Source organism: Peromyscus eremicus, chromosome 13, assembly GCF_949786415.1.
Source record: "Peromyscus eremicus chromosome 13, PerEre_H2_v1, whole genome shotgun sequence".
NCBI classification, from domain to species: domain Eukaryota; kingdom Metazoa; phylum Chordata; class Mammalia; order Rodentia; family Cricetidae; genus Peromyscus; species Peromyscus eremicus.
Window position 1 is genome coordinate 37,047,888 of NC_081429.1, and position 20,006 is coordinate 37,067,893.

Consider the following 20,006-nt stretch of genomic DNA (forward strand, 5'->3'; position numbering starts at 1 on the left):
TACTGTTTCAAGTATAATCACAAGGAGAGATGGCGCTGTTGAAACTCACACCGGGAGAATGAGATCACAGAGCCTACGACCGGGATCCAGGTGCTTGCCTCCCTTGAGAAGACACCCGGAAATCATCTCTGAAGACCTGATCTGAAGACTGCCATCCCTCCTGCCCCAGTACGATACTCTTCCAGGAAAGCTGGGTAAATTAAGACATCCGCTTTAAGTTTAAGTGGTTAAAAGAAAGGGAAAGAAACACTGAGTTTGGAAAGCTAGCAGCTAGAGCCAAAACCAAGGTTAAGGTCCTCACGGCAGCCAGGCTTGGAAGTGAAAGGACGGGAGCAGAGGGCAACAGGCGGAGAGCTCCTGCTTATCCTTGGCTTTCCTCTTCCCCTGCCTCCCATTCCGCCCAACAGCCTGATGCAGCTATCTGTCTGCCAGAGGGGATACAATGCCCAGACCAACTTTTTATTGAGCTTATGCAGCTAACAGACTTGTAAACAGTGCCAATTGACAAAGTTTTGCTGAAAACTACAGCTTGTGTCCATTAAACACACCTCTCTCTTGAGATTAAAAACAAAAACCCAAAGTAAACAAATACTGAGAGAGAGAGAATTAAGAGACACATCTTGAGTCTTCCAGGAAGGCAAAGTAAAAAAAAGCCACAAGGCTTGGTCCCAGGCGCTCACCATGCCTAGAGCGTTACTCCTATGACCATGTCACCTCCACCAGTGGCTAGGTAGAGGTTCAGGAGCAGGGTCATCTTGGGCATGCTGCAAATACAGCATTTGCTGGTGTTGACACCCTCCTGGGGCTGTGGCGGCAGACTGCTGTGTCAGGAGCACAATTCCTGGGAGCAGCAGGGGGATCCAGGACCTCCAGTCAGCCCACACACCTCAGCGGGGTACCTTGCCCCTTTTCTCCAGTGCAGTTCAGCATTGAGGTTGTCTATTCCCAGTCGGCAATAAAACCTGAGCTGTTTTCCTCACAGGTTCCACCCCTGCTCCCCAACTTAGGGGAGCAGTGGGAGGGAAAGGGAGGATCACTGAGGAGGCAGGGGGATTCCCCGGGGATCGGTGACCTGGCCCTCTTGCAGGTTCTTCACCAGCTGTGCAAGCCAGCGTTTCGTGGTGGTGTCATCTTTTAGCACCTGGGCAAAGGTTGTGTCCTTCAGCTGGTCAGGGAGGCATTGTCTGAGTGCTTCACGTGCCCTACATCAGAAACAAACAAACCAACCAGGGAGACAACAAATAAACCCACATTTTGGGGCTTAGAAGAGCCCCTTTCTTAGATATAAATACACAACTCTCTAGGTAGGAATCTATGCTTTGTCAAGTTAATCAAGAATCTACTAGAATTCCTTAAAGCAGGTGTTATGCATAGGTTCAGAAACACCTAGAATGTGTAGTCTACAAATATTTCCAGCATATTCCAATGGAGAATTTCATGCAAAAGGAAAACGGAATGAAATGGTGCAAGTTTACTTCAGTCCAAATTTTGTTCAGATTTATTATAATAAGTACTATCAAAATGCCATTAGACATAGCTTATGGTAAATGAAATTATTTTAAAATCTCTACACTGACAGCAGACATGGCCTCATTTGTATGGTAAATCAATAGATTTTAAATCTATACTAACATCAGTTATATCTTTAAGAGAAATGCTTCAGCTTTGTATTTGAAAACCTTACAAAGAGATGAATAATAAAAACTATGGTAGCATTAATATCTAGAAACCTGAAAAAGGCAAATGCCAACTGCACAGAAGGCTGTTCTGAACAGTTACAGCTCTTATACTCACACAGGTAGAATTTCTATTAAGTATATTGTAAACTTGGGGGAAAACAGGAATCACTAAAAACTAGGACAAAATGATCAAAGACTAGCTAGTGCTTGAATAACCCCAGTGGCTGGAGACTGAGTTCACATTAATCAAGCTCCCTGATCCCTAGGAACTCAAAGTATTCCATTATGTGGCTTGGCAGAATCTGAGCATGTAGCTTTCAGCATAAATTATGGATTAACAGGACAAAAGGTCAAACATTTCTGAAGTGCATTACATCTACAAAGTGCATGATTCTGGCAGAGATCTTGAACACAACAAGAAAAAGTAATAAGCTCAATGCCTTACAGGAAGCAGAGAACTACAAGCCTAAGTAAAGAGCCTCTGGGCTACGGAACTTTCCAAGAGATCTCTGGAAGTTACTTATCTTTCTGATTATTTGGAGCAGTCATAGAAAGCCATGATATGGCCTCCCTTGAAACTGTCTGGGCTTTCTGGAATTTCAGGGTAGGACAGAGTTACAATGGGAAGATCTAACTAGTGGGTATTTAAAGTTAGAACTTTAGATTTTAATAGGAACTTAGGATTGTCTTAGATGAACTAGAGTTACATCCTTTCTAATCCTCAAGACACAGGACCCAAGTCACGAGACTGGAATCCACTTATAAGACTATTTTCCTAAATTCCTAAGTCCTGTAAATCTTTACCTGGGATTATCTGAGAGTCGAAGGTAACATCTTACTACATGCTTCAGTAGACGGGCAGACGGTTCTTTGGATAGCTGCAGGACCATTTTACCCTGTTTTACCCAAAACAAGAGTGGGGGAGAAAACACAAAATAATTCTAATTAACACCAAAGATCAGATCATCTAAGAACCATTATAGAATTTTCCAATATTTGTATTATTTTTTTTCCTTTTTGAGACAGGGTCTATGTGGCCTTGGCTAACCTAGCACTCACTATATAGATGAGGATGGACTCAAACTCACAGAGGTCCGCCTACCTCTGCCTCTGGAGTCTGGGATTAAAGGTACTCACTCACTATTATGCCAGCTAACATTTTTGAGACAGGGCATTACTTCTTCACCTGGCTGGTGTGGAACTCATGCTGGCCTCAAGCCTGCAGTGATCCTCTTACCTCTCTCTGCCTTATAAATCCTGGGATGACACATGTACCACCATGGCCACAACAGTTATTTCTAGTTAGAAGGCTGTTTTCAGCCACTTACAAAGAGACTACGTTATGTGATCAGAAGTAAGTTGCAGAGACAGTAAAGTAAAGAACTTACCAAGATCATGGCAACATGGGAAAAACGTTCATATGTCTGACAAATATAGGCCAAACCAGTGTCATCCAAGAGGATCTTCTGGAGGATAAATGTGGCAACCTGGAGTAAAAAGAGCAAATACTACCGAACTGAACAATTACTGTACGTCAGGATTTTTTTTCTAAAGGGTATTTAAAGGCCTTATTTTTCTTATTGAACTCATTAAGTATATACCATTATTCTCATTTTACGTAAAAGGGAAAACCCTAGATAATTATCAAGAGGACTGCATAAAATTTGAGGACAGCCTGGGGTACTTAGTGAGTACCACAAACCAGCTTGAAACGATCTTAAAACAAAAAACCCACAAAAACCAATGATTCCTCCCTAAACCTCCTAATTTAAACAAGATAATCATTTTGGGGAACAGGTTTGAGACAAGGTCTTACTCTGTAGCCATGGCTACCTAGCTTCAAACTCATAGCAATGCCCTTGCCTTAGGCAAGAGCACAATGTTTGCTTACAGATAATTAAGATGATGACTATCTTTCTTTGGTGCCATTAGAAGTATTATTGTTTTACTGAGGTATATCCCTGTGATGGGCCAAATAATATGCCTCAAAGGTAGCCAAGTCTTAATTGTCACACCCAGAGAGTTTTGTCTCGTATGTAAAAAATGGTCTTTGCAGATATAATTAGGGATCTTTTTGTTTGTTTGTTTTCAAGACAGGGTTTCTCTGTGTAGTTTTGGTACCTGTCCTGGATCTCGCTCTATAGACCAGACTGGCCTCGAACTCAGAGATCCACCTGGCTCTGCATCCCCAGTGCTGGGATTAAAGGCATGCACCATGGCCGCCTGGCATAATTAGAGATCTTGAGCTAGAGATATACCCACACAGGTCCTAAGAATCACTAGCATCATTCTAAGAGATAGAAAGATTTAACCACAAAGGAGAAGGAAATACAAGACAATGAGATGTGAACAAGTTCCACTGCTTGCTCTGTATAGAGAAGAGAACCATGTGTAATGAAACACAAGGAATGCAATTCTAGAAACAAACAAACAAAAAAAAAAGGGGGGGGGCATGTAAAGGGACTTTCCTCTACAGTCTCTAGAGGAATCAAGGCTCTGCACTACATGGCTTGATTTCAGCTTATTGAAACTAATTTGTGGCTTCTAGAACTAAGAATAAATTTATGAATTAAGCCACCATTTCATTTTGCTAATTTGTCATGGCAGCAATAGGAAACTAACACAAACACACATAGCAAAGAGCAAATTCACTAACAGAGTGTCACTTGGTGAGTTTTTAGCCTGTATACCATATCTGCAAACCACAACAGCTTAAAACACAGAACATTTCCAGCAACTCAGAATTTTAGCATTGCCTTCTATCTTTCCCAGGTAATATCCGTCCTTTAGAGGTAGTCAGTAAACCAGTACTCCAAGGCACCAATAGTTATAAAGCAGCTTATGTCTAGTTTAGTGCATAATGCCTAGTTCCTAAATAGTTTCGTTATATATTTACCTAGCAGTATTTAAAACAACCAACCAAACAACCAGGGGCCAGTGAGATGACCCTGTGGGTAAGGACACTTGCCACCAAGCCCAAGCGCCTGAGTTTAAAACCCAAAATCAACATGTTGGAAGGAGAAGCAATTCCCACAAGTTGTTCTCTAACCTTCACATGTGTGCTGTGGCATGCGCACATACACACAAATAAAAACATTAACGAACCAACTAATCAACTAACCCATCTACTTGACTAAATTTTACCACCCTGGAAAAGCACTCAGTAATAGGTCTAGAATTAAGCCTGCACATCTATAGGCATTACTTTTTTATTTATGTGTATATTTGTCTGTATATGTCCCTGTACGGGTGCAAGTCTGTGCAGAAGCCAAAGAGAGTGTCATATGCTCTCTGTCACTCTTGGCTTATTCTTTCCAGGCAGGGTCTCTACCTGAACCTGGGGCTTGTGTTTTCCTCTAGGCTGGAAGCCAGCAAGCCCTCATGATTCTCCTATCTCTATTTGCTCAGAGCTGGGGTATAAGTGTGCACAGGATGTCCAGCTTGATATATGGGCATTGGAATTTGAACATGATTGTGCAGCAAGTGCTCTCAACTACTAAGCTATTTCTCCAGCCCCATATTAAAAAAAAGATTTGTCTATTTTATATGTATGGGTATTTTGCCTTCATCTATGTCTTACAACATGTGCATGCAGTGCTCACAGAGGACAGAAGAGGGCATCAGACCCACTGGGACCGAAGTTAAAGGTGGTTGTGTGAGCTACTATGGGTAATGGGTATTGAACCTGAGTCCTCTGCAAAAATAGCCAGTGCTCTTAACCATTGACCCATCTCTCCAGCCCCACCTCTGTATTTTAAAAATACTTCCCAGGTTATTATATCATTCATAATAGGCTTGACCAAGAACCTTTATTTCAGTGTGCACCTACTACTCAGTTCTGACCTCCAAGGGCATCTGCACACATGCAGTACACACAGAAAGATGTATGCAGGGACACAAAGACACACACACACACACTATCTCAACTCTCATCCCTAAAAAAACTCAGAAAATGATTATAAGAAAAAATAGACATAAAAAGATAGATAATATAGTATAACTGAAGTTGGTGAAACAAGAGGCTAGAACAATAAAAAGAACAATATAAAAAGCAAGCCACCTACAAAAGGAAAGAGACTTTAACTTTACTACAACATTCAATGTCAAAATACAAAAGGGTTTTGGCAACAGAATTTTCAGAAGGAAAAACGAGGTAAGAATTTTATACAGTCGTGCTCTTGCTGAAGTTCAAGTACACGCCCCTCACTTCATATGACAGAAAACCAGAGGCATAGATTTGGCATGAAGATGCCTCAGTGGGCCAAATTTTGCTGTATCAGCTTATAAGGACCCAAGTCTGGCCGGGTGGTGGTGGCACATGCCTTTAATCCCAGCACTCAGGAGGCAGAGGCAGGCAACTGAGTTCAAGGCCAGCCTGGGCTACAGACTGAGTTCCAGGACAGGTAGGGCTGTTACCCAGAGAAATCCTGTCTCAAAAACCAAAACAAAATGAACAAATAACAAACAAAAGACCCAAGTTTGGTTCCCCATCACCCAAGTAAAAGCTGATGTGACATCGTATCTGCAACCCTAGACTGGCTGGTAGCCCGTCTAGCAGAAACAATGAGCTCTATGTTTCTGTCTCAAAGACTGGTGGAGAAAGTAATGAAGACATCTGACCGTGATCATTAGCCTCCACATGGAGATCTTCAGGCAAGCACACATACAAAGGAATTAACTATCAATCAGATATTCTCTGAAAGGTCTGGAGCTTTTATGTCTGTCTTTTGAGACAGTGTCTTGTTATCAGCTCAGTCTGGTCTTGAACTTGTAATCTTTCTGCCTCAGCTTCCATGGTTTGTGGTTTTTAATGATGATCTAATAATAATTTTTATATGAAAGAGGAAAAAATACAGGGACCCCAGAGACTGCTCAGCCAACAAAAGCAGTAGTGTGTGTACTGACTAGTTTTATGTCAACTTGACACAAGCTAGAGTCATCTGAGAGGAGGGAAACTTAACTGAAAAAGTGCTTCCATAAGATTGGGTTGGTAAACCTGTAGAACATTTTCTTAATTAGTGATTGATGTGGGAGGGCCCATATCACCATATCCATCTTTTTTTCTTATGCTTACAATCATTTTCCTTTCTTTTCTGGGGTTGGAGTGGAGGGGATAAGGGAAGAAAGAGTGTGTGTGTGTATGAATTTATGTGCACTCTATGTGTACACGTGTCTTTTGAGGCCATAAGAGGACTGGTGGTCTTGGGTGCTTTAAGAGAGCAAGTTGAACAAGCTACATGGAGCAAGCCCATAAGCAGCACCCCTCCATGACTTCTGCATCAGTGCTTGCTTGACTTTCCGCTCTAACTTCCCTGGATACTGGACTACAAGCTGTAAAATGAAATAAACCCTTTTACCCCCAAGCTGCTTTCTGTCATAGTATATCATCACAGCAATAGAAACTTTAACTAAGATACCATGTAAGCCTGATGACCCAAGTTTGACTCCCAGAACCCACGTAAAAAGCCAGATTTGGTGGCAAGCATCCATAATCCCGGCACTCTTATATTGAGATGGGAAACAGAGACAGGAGAACTGTCCAGAAGCTGGTGGACCAGCTCACAGCAGTAGAAACAAGAGAGGCCCTTGCCCAACAAGGTAGAAAGTGAGAACCAACTCCCCAAAGTTGTCCTTTATCTCCACGTGTGCCATGGCACAGTCACTCACACTCACACAAATAAATACATTTTAAGAGAAAAGACATTTTTGAAGGTAAAAAATCTGGGGAGGCAGAAAATGAGTCTTGAGCCACAAAGCAGCAGCTCCAGAGCCAAAACAATGTTGACTCTCACTTAAAATCATGTACCGTTTTAGAAAGTTCACTTCCAGATTCCATAATGCGCAAACACAAAGGGATGATTTCTGTTGTCAATAAAAAGTTGATTACTTCTTGTTCGTCTGTTTTAACCAAGGCCCCTAAAGAAAATATGGACAAACAAAATTATTTTAGAGGAACAAATTCTAATCACATTTACTCTACACTGTTCATCAAAACAAGTTAAAGAATTGAAGTAATTCGATACACAGACGGTAGTTTCTGTGTTAGGCAATCAGTTCTATATCAATCTGAACAAAAAACAACAGTCAGCTGCAGAGAGTCACCCGTGTAATCCCAATATTAGGAAGGCTAAGGCAGGAAGATGTTGAGTTCAAGGCCAGCCTGAGATGTTGTGTCAAAATTTAAAAAATAAAAATAAAGCAAGTGGGGAAAGTGCTCAGTGTTAAAAACACTAGCCCAGTACAAGGCTCTGATTTATTTAACTAAGATCATTCAACTTAGTTAAAATCAAGTTATTCTTTACTCCCTCTATAATTTGATGCTAAAATCAGACCTTGATTATTGATCTTCACAGTTGTTACTAGCAACACTGAGAACGGTGCTTGGTAAGTCTGCATGCACTTATAGTAAATCAGATGATGTAAAAGACAAAAAATGAGTAAGCTGTAAGAAGCTGAACAAAGCACACAACTTAGACCACTACTGCCTGTAAGAATTTCAGGCTTACAAAATGTCCCTAGTCACTTACCTAGGCTGTCGGTGCACTTCAGTTGGTAGAGTGCCTGCCTAACATGCACAAAAACCTGGGTTCAGTCCCCAGCAGCGCACTAAGAATGGTGACGTACGCCTATAATCCCAGCATTTGGAGGTGGAGATTAGAGGATCAAAAATTAAAAAATTCTAGAGTATCTTCAGCTAGATAGTGAGCCTTAAGCTAGCCTATGGTACATGAGACCGTCACAAAAACAAACAAACAAACAAAAAACCCAAAAACCTTACCAATAACTCCGAGGCTGGTGAGCCGAAGATATTCAAAGGGACGAGTTTTGCTGACTGTGTGCAAAAAGGGGTACAAAAAAAGTGGGATGTGTGCTGCAAGAAAAGCTGACCTGAAAGAAAAAACAACCACATTTAGAACCCAGAGTGGATTTCTTTTTTTTACTTTTTAAAAATTTTATTTGTGTAGACTAAGAGTATATGAATAGAGTAATACTCTCTATTCAGTCATTCCCCCAAGTCAATTTCAATGTCCCAAAGTTTAATTAACAGAACAGGGAAGCTGCCCTGAACTGAACTCAACACTTTGGAGCAGAGTGGATTTCTAAACATCAAATTTCTAAGCCTGAAACAATACCTATGACAGAGTAAGGCAAGCTTTAGAAAAGAATTTTATTGGCTTTTAGTCTTGATCAGCGTTCTGAAATGTGTAATTTTGTACCCTAGGAGACATGTGTCAATGTTTAGAGATATATTTGTCAGAAATAATAAATGTTGAGGGGCCGGGCAGTGGTGGCGCATGCCTTTAATCCAAGCACTCAGGAGGCAGAGGCAGAGGGATCTCTATGAGTTTGAGGTCAGCCTGGTCTACAGAGTGAGATCCAGGACAGGCGCCAAAACTACACATAGAAATCCTGTCTCGAAAAACAAAAACAAAACAAAACAAAAAAAAGAAATGTTGAGGGCTACTTAGCATACAGTCACAGAGGCCAGAGATGTCTACTGTTTAGAAGAGTACCCTCTTGCCCTCATCCACGCATCAGACATACTCAGCTCTGGGTGTCAATGTGTAACATCCATTCAGGCTAGGGTGATTAAAGCAACACAACACCTCCAGTCCCCACTAAATACCTTAAAAACTCATTAACCCCAAAATACGATAGTTTAAAAGAGCACGTCATAAATAATAAAGCCAATGTGCCGTTGCACATAGAGATAGAATCCTAGCACTCAGGGGCCTGCCTAAATTAGGAGAGTCATGAGTTTGGGGCCAGCCTGGAGATACTGTCTCCAGAAGAGAAGAGAAGAGAAGAGAAGAGAAGAGAAGAGAAGAGAAGAGAAGAGAAGAGAAAGAAGAGAAGAGAAGAGAAGAGAAGAGAAGAGAAGAGAAGAGAGAAGAGAGAAGAGGCAGTGAAGAGATTCTTTCAGGAGCCTGGAAAGATGGCTCTCGGTGGTGAAGAGTATTTGTTGGGACCTGAGTTCAGTTTCCAACATCTATTTTGGTTATTTTACAACTGCTTCTGGTAACTACAGTTGCAGGGGGATCTGATGTTTTTTAGTCTCTGTAAGCACCCAAACAAGAGTGGTAGGCAGGTACGTGTTTGCCCTCTAGCATGCGCGCACACACAGCATGCTGATGCCAGGTGTGGTGGTACATATCTTTAATTCTAGAACTTGAGAGGTAGAGACAGGTGGGATCTCTTTGAGTTCAAGGACAGCCAGGACTGTTATACAGAGAAACTGTTTCAAAAAAAGAAAAAAAGAGAGATCCTTTTAGATAAAACTTCACTGATGTAAGATTCTGATTTAAATGAACATAAAATAATTACTTAATTTTGGTTTTTTGGAACAGGGCCTCACTCTGTAGCAAGCCTCTTGTCTTAGCCTCCTGGGTGCTGGATTACAGCTATGAATCATCACGTCAAGCTTAAAGCTCTGGATTCATATTTGGGATTGAATCACTGTCAGAAAATATTTTTAAGGTAACTAAGCAAAATCTTTCCTCTTAGGTCACAGCAAGTCACTAAATTAGTTGATTTGCTTATGTTTCTTGCTATTTTGAAAACTGTTTCTATGATGCTGAAAGTATGGAATTGTATTCTACTTTATTTTAAAACATTACACTTCCTTCAAATCTGTAATTAAACCAGAAACTAAAAATAGTTACCAAACTTAACGGCATAGAAATATGTATGTCAACTGTCAAAGAAAAACAAGAGAACGGTGGGTATGGTGGTATACAACCACAATCCCAGCACTTGACAGACAGAGACAGTAGGATTAGGAGTTGGAGGCCAGTCTCAGACATAAAAACAAAAGCAAAAACAAACAACCCTAACCACAAATACCCACATGGAACTCCAAAACCAACTGATAAATTTAAAAAAGAGAAAGAGTTCTGAAGACTCCTATCCACACACCACCCTGCATGCCTTTCTCTGATCACTCAGCAAGGGTATCTAAGCTCCTATGAAACACTCATCCACCCCCATTAACTTATCAACACGCGCACAACACTTACCTGGTCTCTGGGTGGGAGGCCACACATTGCAGCAATGCTAAAGCATTGCAAACTCTGTTGGACTGGTGTGCTGTCAAAGTTGGAGGGTTGATAGATGGATAAATATTTACAATTTCCTGAAAAATTCCAAGAATCCCAGAGAGCAATTAACCACACAATTATTACCACAATGTCACAGCACAGTAAGTTTAAAAGACCACTTTAATTCCTGCAGAAATGGAATTATCCTTTCATCACAAGCATACTGGACTAACTAGGCAAGACCTTTCCCCATATGACCCTGGGAATACTGCTATGAAAACAACTGGGTCTCCTACACTTCCTCCTAGATTTTGCAGCTAATCCTTATTTTATTGTATTTTATGTGTGTTGGTGTTTTGTCTGCATGTATGTCTGTGCCTCATGTGTATACAGTGCCCACAGAGATCAGAAAGAGGGTGTCAGATCCCCTAGAACTGGAGTTATAGCTGGTTCCAAGTCAAAATGCAGGTGCTAGGGATCAAATCCAGGACCTTTGGAAGAGCAGCCAGTGTTCTTTACCACTGAGCCATCTCTCCAGTCCCTGTAGCAGTCTTTCAATTGAGGGACCCTTACATAACTTTTAGAGTTGTATTCTACTCTATAATGATGAGACCTATGTGGACTACAATTCTGTTTACTTTAGCTGCAAATCCTTCCATAACACAGATTCTCGGCTATATGTGTCAGGAACGGCATATGAATTTACTGAATAAATTTGAAAGATTATTAGTAATTTGGGGAGGAACTTTATAGGATGATTATTCTACTACCTTGGTACTTTGGGATTGTTCCCTTTAAATTTGTGTTCCACCTATCACTCTGGCCTGACTCAAATTTTAGTTTTTTTTGTTTGTTTGTTTGTTTTTGTTTTTTTTTTTGGTTTTTCGAGACAGGGTTTCTCTGTGTAGCTTTGCGCCTTTTCCTGGAACTCACTTGGTAGCCCAGGCTGGCCTTGAACTCACAGAGATCCGCCTGGCTCTGCCTCCTGAGTGCTGGGATTAAAGGCGTGCGCCACTACCGCCCGGCAAATTTTAGTTATTTATTCTTGGTCTTACTCATTTGTTTGTGTGGTGTGTGTGCACATCATAGCACATGTGTGGAAGTCAGAGGACAACCTGCAGGATCCAGATCTTCCTTGTCCCGTGTTGGTCCCAGGGATCAAACTCAGGTTGTCAGGCTTGGCAGCATCCGATTGCCTTTACCCAATAAGTCACCTTACCAGATGCATCTGTTTATTTTTAAAAACACAGATACCCACCTTTAATTCGATAGCTGCTACACCTTTATCTCAACATTTTCTTTCCTTAGACCATATCTATGGTCCTTATACTATCTCTAAGTTCTTCCCTGCTATACAGATCTATCCTGTTGTACTTCTAAAGGCTGTTTCTCAACACAGTTCTTAGATTCACCTGTTAAACACAGATTTTAAAGCCTACCTCTCAGACCAACTAAATTCAACCTCCAAAATAATACATTTTAACAAATACCTCCAACTTTTAAAAAACTGATTCTTGCCAGGCAGTGATAGTGCATGCCTTTAATCCTAGTACTCAGGAGGCAGAGGCTGGCAGAGCTCAAAATAATACATTTTAACAAATACCTCCAACTTTTAAAAAACTGATTCTTGCCAGGCAGTGATAGTGCATGCCTTTAATCCTAGTACTCAGGAGGCAGAGGCTGGCAGAGCTCTGTGAGTTTGAGGCCAGCCTGGTCTACAGAGCAAGTTCCAGGACAGCCAGGGCTACAAAGAGAAACTCTGTCTCAACAAACAAACAAATAAAAACAAAACAGATATTTAAACAATCATTCTTCTAAAGTCTTCAAAACTCGTTTGAGCCAAGAAGAGAAAACCACGCAAGTGTGACAAACATGAGTAAATTCCTACTTGCGGACACACACCCACCTGTAAAAGTGCTGCAATAGTACCAAATGAATGCCACAGCATGGGTGCAAGGTCAGGGACAGACTCTCGCTTCTTGCTTAGCTCTAGCAAAGCATTTTCCCTCGTCTCAGGACTGGACAGTTCATTGATCCACTGATAGATCTTCTCTCTGTCCACTTGTGCCAGTGCAGTAGGCACAGGCTTCAGGGGAGAACAAGAAAACATGTGTCAACTTATTACAATTAAACCAAGGCTTATCCTGCAGTAGTGCTTTAGAAAAATGTATTTAAATAATAGGAGCTTTACTAAACACAATATTTGATGCAAAGTAACTCAACCTGTTTGACAGTTAATGAGCCCATGTTTAGGAGTTTTTGTTATAGGTGTATTTGGGCTGTACTGAAAATATATCAGTATGCTTACTATCATGATGTTTTAAGGCAGAAAACTAACAGCTATCAATAAGAGATGACTTAAATATATCTTGGTGCATCTTTATATTGGAATATTATGTAGCCCTTTATAAAAAGACATAGCTCGATACGGACCATATTACATAAAAAATAAAAGTATGCAAACCACATTGCTGCAAAAAGAAAGGATACATGTTTAGGTCATTAGATCACCTTAAAAAAAAAAAAAAACTAATAATGGTGGAAACACAGGGTACATTTTAGCTTTAAATTCTTTGCCTAGTTCTCATAGAAAAAGTCCTATAACAATAACTAAAAGACTCATAAGAACTAGATCAGCAATATAGTATCTATCCTGGTTAATACTCCTTCCAGTCAGCTTTCTCCCAAATCTTGTCATACATTCGTCACCACAGTAAACTCCAGGACCTGCTCCTCCTCTTGCACTAAGAATACAAGCCTTGTATTCAGCACCACTGTACCTCAACCTGCCTGGAAGTCACCATATAGCATGTTATCACACTTGTGTACCAAGTCCTGCCCTCATATATCCCCTTCCCAGAGTTGATGTGGTGCCAGCAGAGAGTGCCTCGGCCAGTGCCCTAGGCACCCTTAAGACCAATGCCTCAAAAGACTCGGCCACCTCCTCTAGCAACACCTCCACAGTCAGCGGTGGAGGTTGCAGTTTCCACGTAACTCTGCTCCAGAACCTCTTCAAATGGGTGGAAATGAGACCCTCCCAGGCACGAGCTTCAGTTCCACAGCCATTCTAGCAACAGAAGGGTATGTGTGTCTAAGCAACACAGAGGGCAGCAAGATCCCCTGGAACTGGAGTTACAAATGGTTGTGAGCTGCCATGCTAGTGTTGGGAACTGAACCTGGGTCCCTGGAAGAGCAGAAAATGCTCTTAACTGCTGAGCCATCTCCCTAGTCCCCACAGTCTTATTGTTAGGCACTACTTTATACTATCTATTCTTATCATTTAAAAATTTTATCTTATTTTACTTATGTGTATGTAGGTGTCCAGAGGCCGGAAAGGGCATCCTTCAGAGCTGGGATTACAGGCAGTTTGAGCCACCCAATGTGAATGATGGGAATCAAACTCCAGTCCTCTGTAAGAACAGTACAAATTTGCAGTTGCTGAAGCATTTCTTTAGACTTCTCAACTTCATTTCACAGACAAGACAGCTAAGGCATAGAGAAGTTATTTAAATTCAGATGGCAATAGGCTCATGCCTATAATTTCAACACTCTGGAGGCAGAAACAGGTAGATAGATCTCTGTGAATTTGAGGTGCCTGGTCTATGCAGCAGGTTCCAGGCTACCTAGAATTATGTAAAGAGACTATCTCAAAACAACTGTAACACAAGTAGCCTGGCAACAGAGCTGCTCAGACTTCTTTGCTAATGCTGCTTCTTACCTGCCTGAAAGTCAGATCTGATTAAAAACAATGTTCTTTCTTTTTTAGAGTTACAGGTGTATGCCATCAGCACACAGCCTGAAGATGACTTTTAATAAAGCATGGATTTAGACATATAATTAATATGTAAAAGTTTCAAACAAACATTATTATGCTTAGTTCAACAGATCCCAAAGAAAACTTAGTATCAAGAATGTCATTGATGTTAGGAAAAATTCCCTAGTTATGAAATTACATAGCACTTAATAAACATCCCCCCCCCCCCCCCCCCGAGACTGTGTAGTTTTGATGCATGTCTTGGAACTCACTCTGTAGACCAGGCTGGCCTCGAACTCAGAGATCCGCCTGGCTCTGCTTCCCGAGTGCTGGGATTAAAGGCACGCGCCACTACTGCTGGGCTTATAAATTATTTTAAATAAACATTTATGTGTAAACTGTAAAAGTCATTTTCCTCTTCTGGTGAACTGAAAATGTGGTGTTGAGTTTCTTTAAGAGAAAACAGCTTCATGTTTAAGGGCCAGCACAGCTCACTGTCTTCCTGATACGACAGTGAGTGAAGGAAAGAATGGGGTTAGACTGAACAGATTACCTCTCAAACTGAGGTGGCTCAACATGGGGCTTTCATTTAACTGCCTGTGCAGGCCACGCTTGCCTTGAACTCACAGCAATCCTTCTGCCTCATCCTCTTGTATGCTAGGATTATAGGCTGACTACACTTGACAACATGTACCTTTGAGTATTAACATAAAGAAATATGATTTAAAAAACTTTAAAATCACACTGAAAGTAGTAACTGTCCTTATGAGGACTCCATTTTTAAAATTTTTGTTTGTAAGTTAGGGTTTCATTATATAGACCAGATTGGCCTGGAATTTGTGGTGATCTTTCTTGATCTGTCTCCCAAGTCTTGGGGTTACAGGTTTGTGTCAGCTTCAAAGTGACTTTAAAAAAATTCAAAGTAGGCCCAGTGAGGTAACTCAGCTGGTTAAGGGTGCTTGCCATCAAGCCTGAGACTCAACATGGTAGGATAGAACTGACTTCTACAAGTCTCAGTCTCTCTCTCTCTCTCTCTCTCTCTCTCTCTCTCTCTCTCTCTGCCTATCTGTCTGTCTTTCTCTCACAACTAAACAAATAAACGAAAGTGAACCAGTAAAGAGAAGCTAGATTCTTTGCCCTAAGTTTAAATAGGAGGTTTGGCAGCAGTGAACCAATTTTATTGAGTACATTCCTGCCAAAGAGTAGGGCATCTGAAAGTCAACCAGTGTAAACACAAAGATAATAAAATGGGCTGGGAAAATGGCTCAGTATGTGTCTACAGCTCGTCATGAGGACCCGAGTTTGGATCCCCAGCATCCATACAAAAGCTAGGTAGACATGAAGACACCACCTTAGAACCCCAGAACTCACAGGTGAAAGGTTTGTCGGTCAGCTAGTCTAACTGAAATGGGAAGCTTCAGGTTCAGTGAGAGACCCTCTCTCAAAAAGAAACAAGGGGGCTGGAAAGATGGCTCAGCAGTTAAGAGCACTTGTTGCTCTTATAGAGGACCTGGGTTCAAGAACCTACATGGTAACTCACAATCATTTGTAATTCCAGTTACATACACGCAGTCAAAACATTCACACACTTAAAATAAAATCTAAAAAAAGGAAAAGAAAAAGAGACACAAGGTGGTGTCAGGGAAAATGGCTCAGTCAGTACAGCACTTGTCTCCAAGACCCACATAAAAAGCCCTGCAAGTGTGGTTGCCCAAAATCCTAGCACCCAGGAAGCAGAGACAAAGAATCCCAGGGGGAAACCAGTCCAAATGGAGTCACAAGGTTCAAGAGAGAGGCCAAAGTGTAGAGTGACCAAGAAAATATCTGATGTCAATTTCAGGCCTAGACAGACACCTGCACTTGTACCCACACACCTTGAACAGATGATACATAAAAGACAATAATTAAAATTGAAAAAGTGGAGAATCACAGAGAAAGACATCTGACACTGAACTCTGGCCACCGCACATGCATCAATAGGCAACTCATGTGCATATGAACACACACACACACACACACACAGTAATTCAAGTGTTCCGAGATGCTAAAATTGTCAGTAGAAATCAGTGACGACCTTATATTAAAGGTGTATCTAATGCCTCTCCCAAAGTTTACTTTGGCTGTTTCATGACCAAATAGCAATTACAGAAGACTTAATGTCATACTTCCACTAATCTAAGTAACCCCTGGGGTCTATAGAAAAGTAACATTACTTTATTAAAACAGAAAGAAGTCATTTAGCTAGTATATGAACCCAGCCAATGACCAACTACTTAGTTTTTTCCATTCACTTATTTAGTGTGTGTATGTGCCATGGTGCATGCGTGAAAGGGAGAGAACAATGTGTGGGAGTTTTCCTCTTTTCCAACCACAGGGGTTCTGGAGACAAACTCAGGTAATTAGGCTTGGAGGCAAAGCATCTTTATCTTCTCACCCACCAACCGATCTTACTAGCTATTTTTCTCACATCATTAGTGTTCTACTTTTTACATTTTTTTTTTTTGTGTGTGTGTGTGTGTGTTATATATACACATGTATGGCAGAGGTGTGCACAGAGACCTCCTTAAGTCATTCTTGGCCATATTCCTTTTAGGCAGGGTCTTTTACTGAACCTGGTGCTAGGCTGGTAGTCAGCAACCCCTAGTGAGTCTTCTGTCTCTGGGGGACCCAGAGTTCTGGGATTGCAGACATGAAGTCATAGCTGGCTTTTTATGTGAGTGCTGGGGATTTGACCTCAGGGTCTCACTCTTGAGCAGGAAGTGCTCTTACCCGCTCAGCCATCCATCTCCCTTTATCCCTTTACATTTACTAATTTTGCAAATAACCCTTCACTGTTTCTGTCCACAATAAATAGAAAAAACAAATTTTGTTTTGAGAATGAAGACATAAGAATATATTCCATAATGACAAGAGCACACTATATTTCAACTACCTCAGTATCTTTTGTTACTGTCTCTCTAGCAAATAACAGCGGCATTCATTGTCCTTTAATAGTACTTCCTATCTCCCTAACCAAAGGGATGGTTTCCTTGCTATATATTAAAAAAGAGATAGACCCTATCTCCCCCAGAGGAACTTCCAAAGCTGACTCTGGTCTCCACACATGCACACCCACAATACGAACACATACACATAAGATTTCATTATTAAGAAAAAAAACCAAGTGTCTCTTCAAAAGACTTAAGTTATTGTGGGTATTGCTGCATGTACTCTTCCTTTCAATTTCTAGTAAATTTTTTTTTTCCACAGATCAAAATAACACAAGCAGGTTGGATTATGGGAATAAGGGATTGTGAAGGAATTGGCTCAAAGTTTTATGCTTCAGTCTCGTCACTAACCAAACATCCTAAAGGATGAGTGGTACAAAACTTGTCCGAGCTGCCATTTGGGTCAAATAGCATAACAAATGTTCAAGTTTTTAAATTTATGTACAGCACTGTAAACTGAAGAAATACATATTGAGAACTTTTCTTTTCTTTTTGGTTTTTCGAGAGAGGGTTTCTCTGTGTAGCTATGGCTGTCCTGAATTTGCTATGTAGACCAGGCTGGCCTCAAACTCAGATTCGCCTGCTTCCCAAGTGCTGGGATTAAAGGCGTGTACTACCACCGCCCAGCTTGAAAGTGTTCTTTTTTTTGTTTGGTTTTTTGAGACAGGGTTCTCTGTGTAGCTTTGCGCCTGTCCTGGATCTCACTCTGTAGACCAGGCTGGCCTTGAACTCACAGAGATCCGCCTGCCTCTGCCTCTGAGTGCTGAGATTAAAGGCGTGCGCCACCACCGCTGTCCGAACTGTTTTTAAACTATCCTGCTTCCCATATATGGTTGCAAATGGGCCATTCAGTCAGCATTAGTCAAGTGCTTATCTTACAGTAGTAATGTCCTAGTAGGGGGGAAACCAAGTAAACGGGATTCACCAGATAGATACAAGCTACTGTGAACATGGTCAGAAAAAGATACTCTAAGGCAGATTTGTGTATATGTATGGAGGCAGTCCTAAGGACAACAACAGGTTAAGAAAATAGAGACTGCGTCTTGCAGCGGAAAAGGGCATGTACTTTTGGCCGGAGCTTAAGGAGCAAGTGACGGAAACCAAGCCCATAAACGTGACTATGGACCACATCATACAAGGCTTACAGGCCACGGAGTCTACTTTCTCTAAACGTAACCGAAAGCCATAATATGACTTCAGGGAGGTATAAAACGTATTATAATAATAATAATCAGCTTTGCTTGTTAAGAGATAAAACGAGATGTGCGAGGAAGGCTTTAAACGCAGAGAACTCTAAAATCAGATGCAATCATCCTGAACTTCGGGTCTCTGGCCTTCTACATGCAAAGCAAGTGGACTGAGCTAGAAGCCATTTCCTTCCCACTGAGCTGTGCCTAGGCAAGGAGTTCCAGGAGCACGGGACCAGAGCGAGTGGCCGTGGAATTATTATCCTCCTCCCCGCCGACGCCCAGCACACAACCGGCGTCCAGAAACTGACGCTGAGCTCCAACGAATCAAATGAATGGCCCGCTGGGGCCGCGCGGGGCCACGGGACCAGGCCTCGGCTCCGGAAGAGAACGCGAGAGGCCGCGCGCGAGGCCGGGAGGGGAGACGGGAGACGGCGGGGATAGCTGGGGGTCCCGACTCCGCCACGGTCACAGCGCGGCGTGGAGGAGCCTCCCGGACCTCGCGGCTCGGGGCAGAAGCAGCCGGACTCGGGGCCCGGCTCTGGGAGCTCGGCCGCAGGCTGAGACTTGGCATCCGGGCGCAACCACTCACCGCTGCCGTCGCCAGGCTGTGCATGTTGGGAGCGGCCGCCGCTCTCCTCCTTCCGCCGGACGCGCCGGACCCGCGTCCCAGCTTCAGCGGCTGTGCAGCCCGCGATGAAGAGCCGCCATCCGCCTCCGGCTCGCTCCTCCCCCTTCGCTAGCCCTCTGACCTCTCACCTCTGACCCTCCACCCACACAGCCCTTTCCCGCCTCCTGGCCCTCGGCCTAGCTAGAAGTCCCAGAGTATATTCTTTGACACTTCCGATTCAGGATCAAAATGACGTCTGCAGCCTACTGGTCCTCGTATTCCCCTGGCATCGCAGGTATATCCCCAGAGGAGCGTGAACTCTGACTTTTCCTCCTAAGGCCAGAGAAGGGCGGGAAAAGGCCGGCGGTGTTGGAAGGACACGAACTGCGCATGCTCCACCAGGCTGAGCGAGCGGAAAATGGTGGGAGGGCCAAAGTCGGTAAAATGGAGAGTGCGCATGTGTACTACAGTCCCGTCACGGCAGGGGCCGGACCGCCCGGGTTAGGGGCCGGGCTTGGTGAGGGGCGGGTCGAATGCCTGGGGGGCGGGGCTTGAGCGCTGACGCGCACGCTCCCGGACTGGCTGCGTCGAGAGTGCGTGCGTGCGTACGTGTTTGCGTGTAGTCACAGTTCCCGCCATCAGCGGGTTTAGGTGTGTAGGAGAGAGCACGGCCTCGCTGTGTAGGGCCAGGGGAGCCCCTTCCTGCGGAGCCCCTCGGCTCCTCCCCCTCCGCGGCAACTCTGTGCTTCCG

The 20,006-nt window shown here is 42.7% G+C and overlaps 1 protein-coding gene and 1 non-coding gene across 3 annotated transcripts; both read right to left on the reverse strand.

Moving 5' to 3' along the window:
• Positions 1–438: 438 nt before the first annotated feature.
• On the reverse strand, positions 439–19,789 carry Cnot9 (CCR4-NOT transcription complex subunit 9). Of its 2 annotated transcripts, none has more exons than XM_059278701.1 (8): positions 19,238–19,789; positions 12,624–12,803; positions 10,697–10,812; positions 8,458–8,567; positions 7,486–7,595; positions 3,068–3,166; positions 2,484–2,575; positions 439–1,202 (listed from the first exon to the last, which is right to left on the reverse strand). In XM_059278701.1, the coding sequence occupies exons 1-8, from the start codon at positions 19,259–19,261 to the stop codon at positions 1,034–1,036; spliced, it is 900 nt and encodes a 299-aa protein (XP_059134684.1). In that variant the 5' UTR covers positions 19,262–19,789; the 3' UTR covers positions 439–1,033. The 2 variants fall into 2 exon arrangements, with proteins under 2 accessions (XP_059134684.1, XP_059134685.1); XM_059278702.1 differs by lacking the exon at positions 19,238–19,789 and adding an exon at positions 14,021–14,147.
• LOC131923772 (small nucleolar RNA SNORA36 family) lies at positions 8,637–8,767 on the reverse strand. Its single transcript, XR_009382702.1, has one exon. It is a non-coding gene; the product is annotated as a small nucleolar RNA SNORA36 family (small nucleolar RNA).
• Positions 19,790–20,006: the final 217 nt, after the last annotated feature.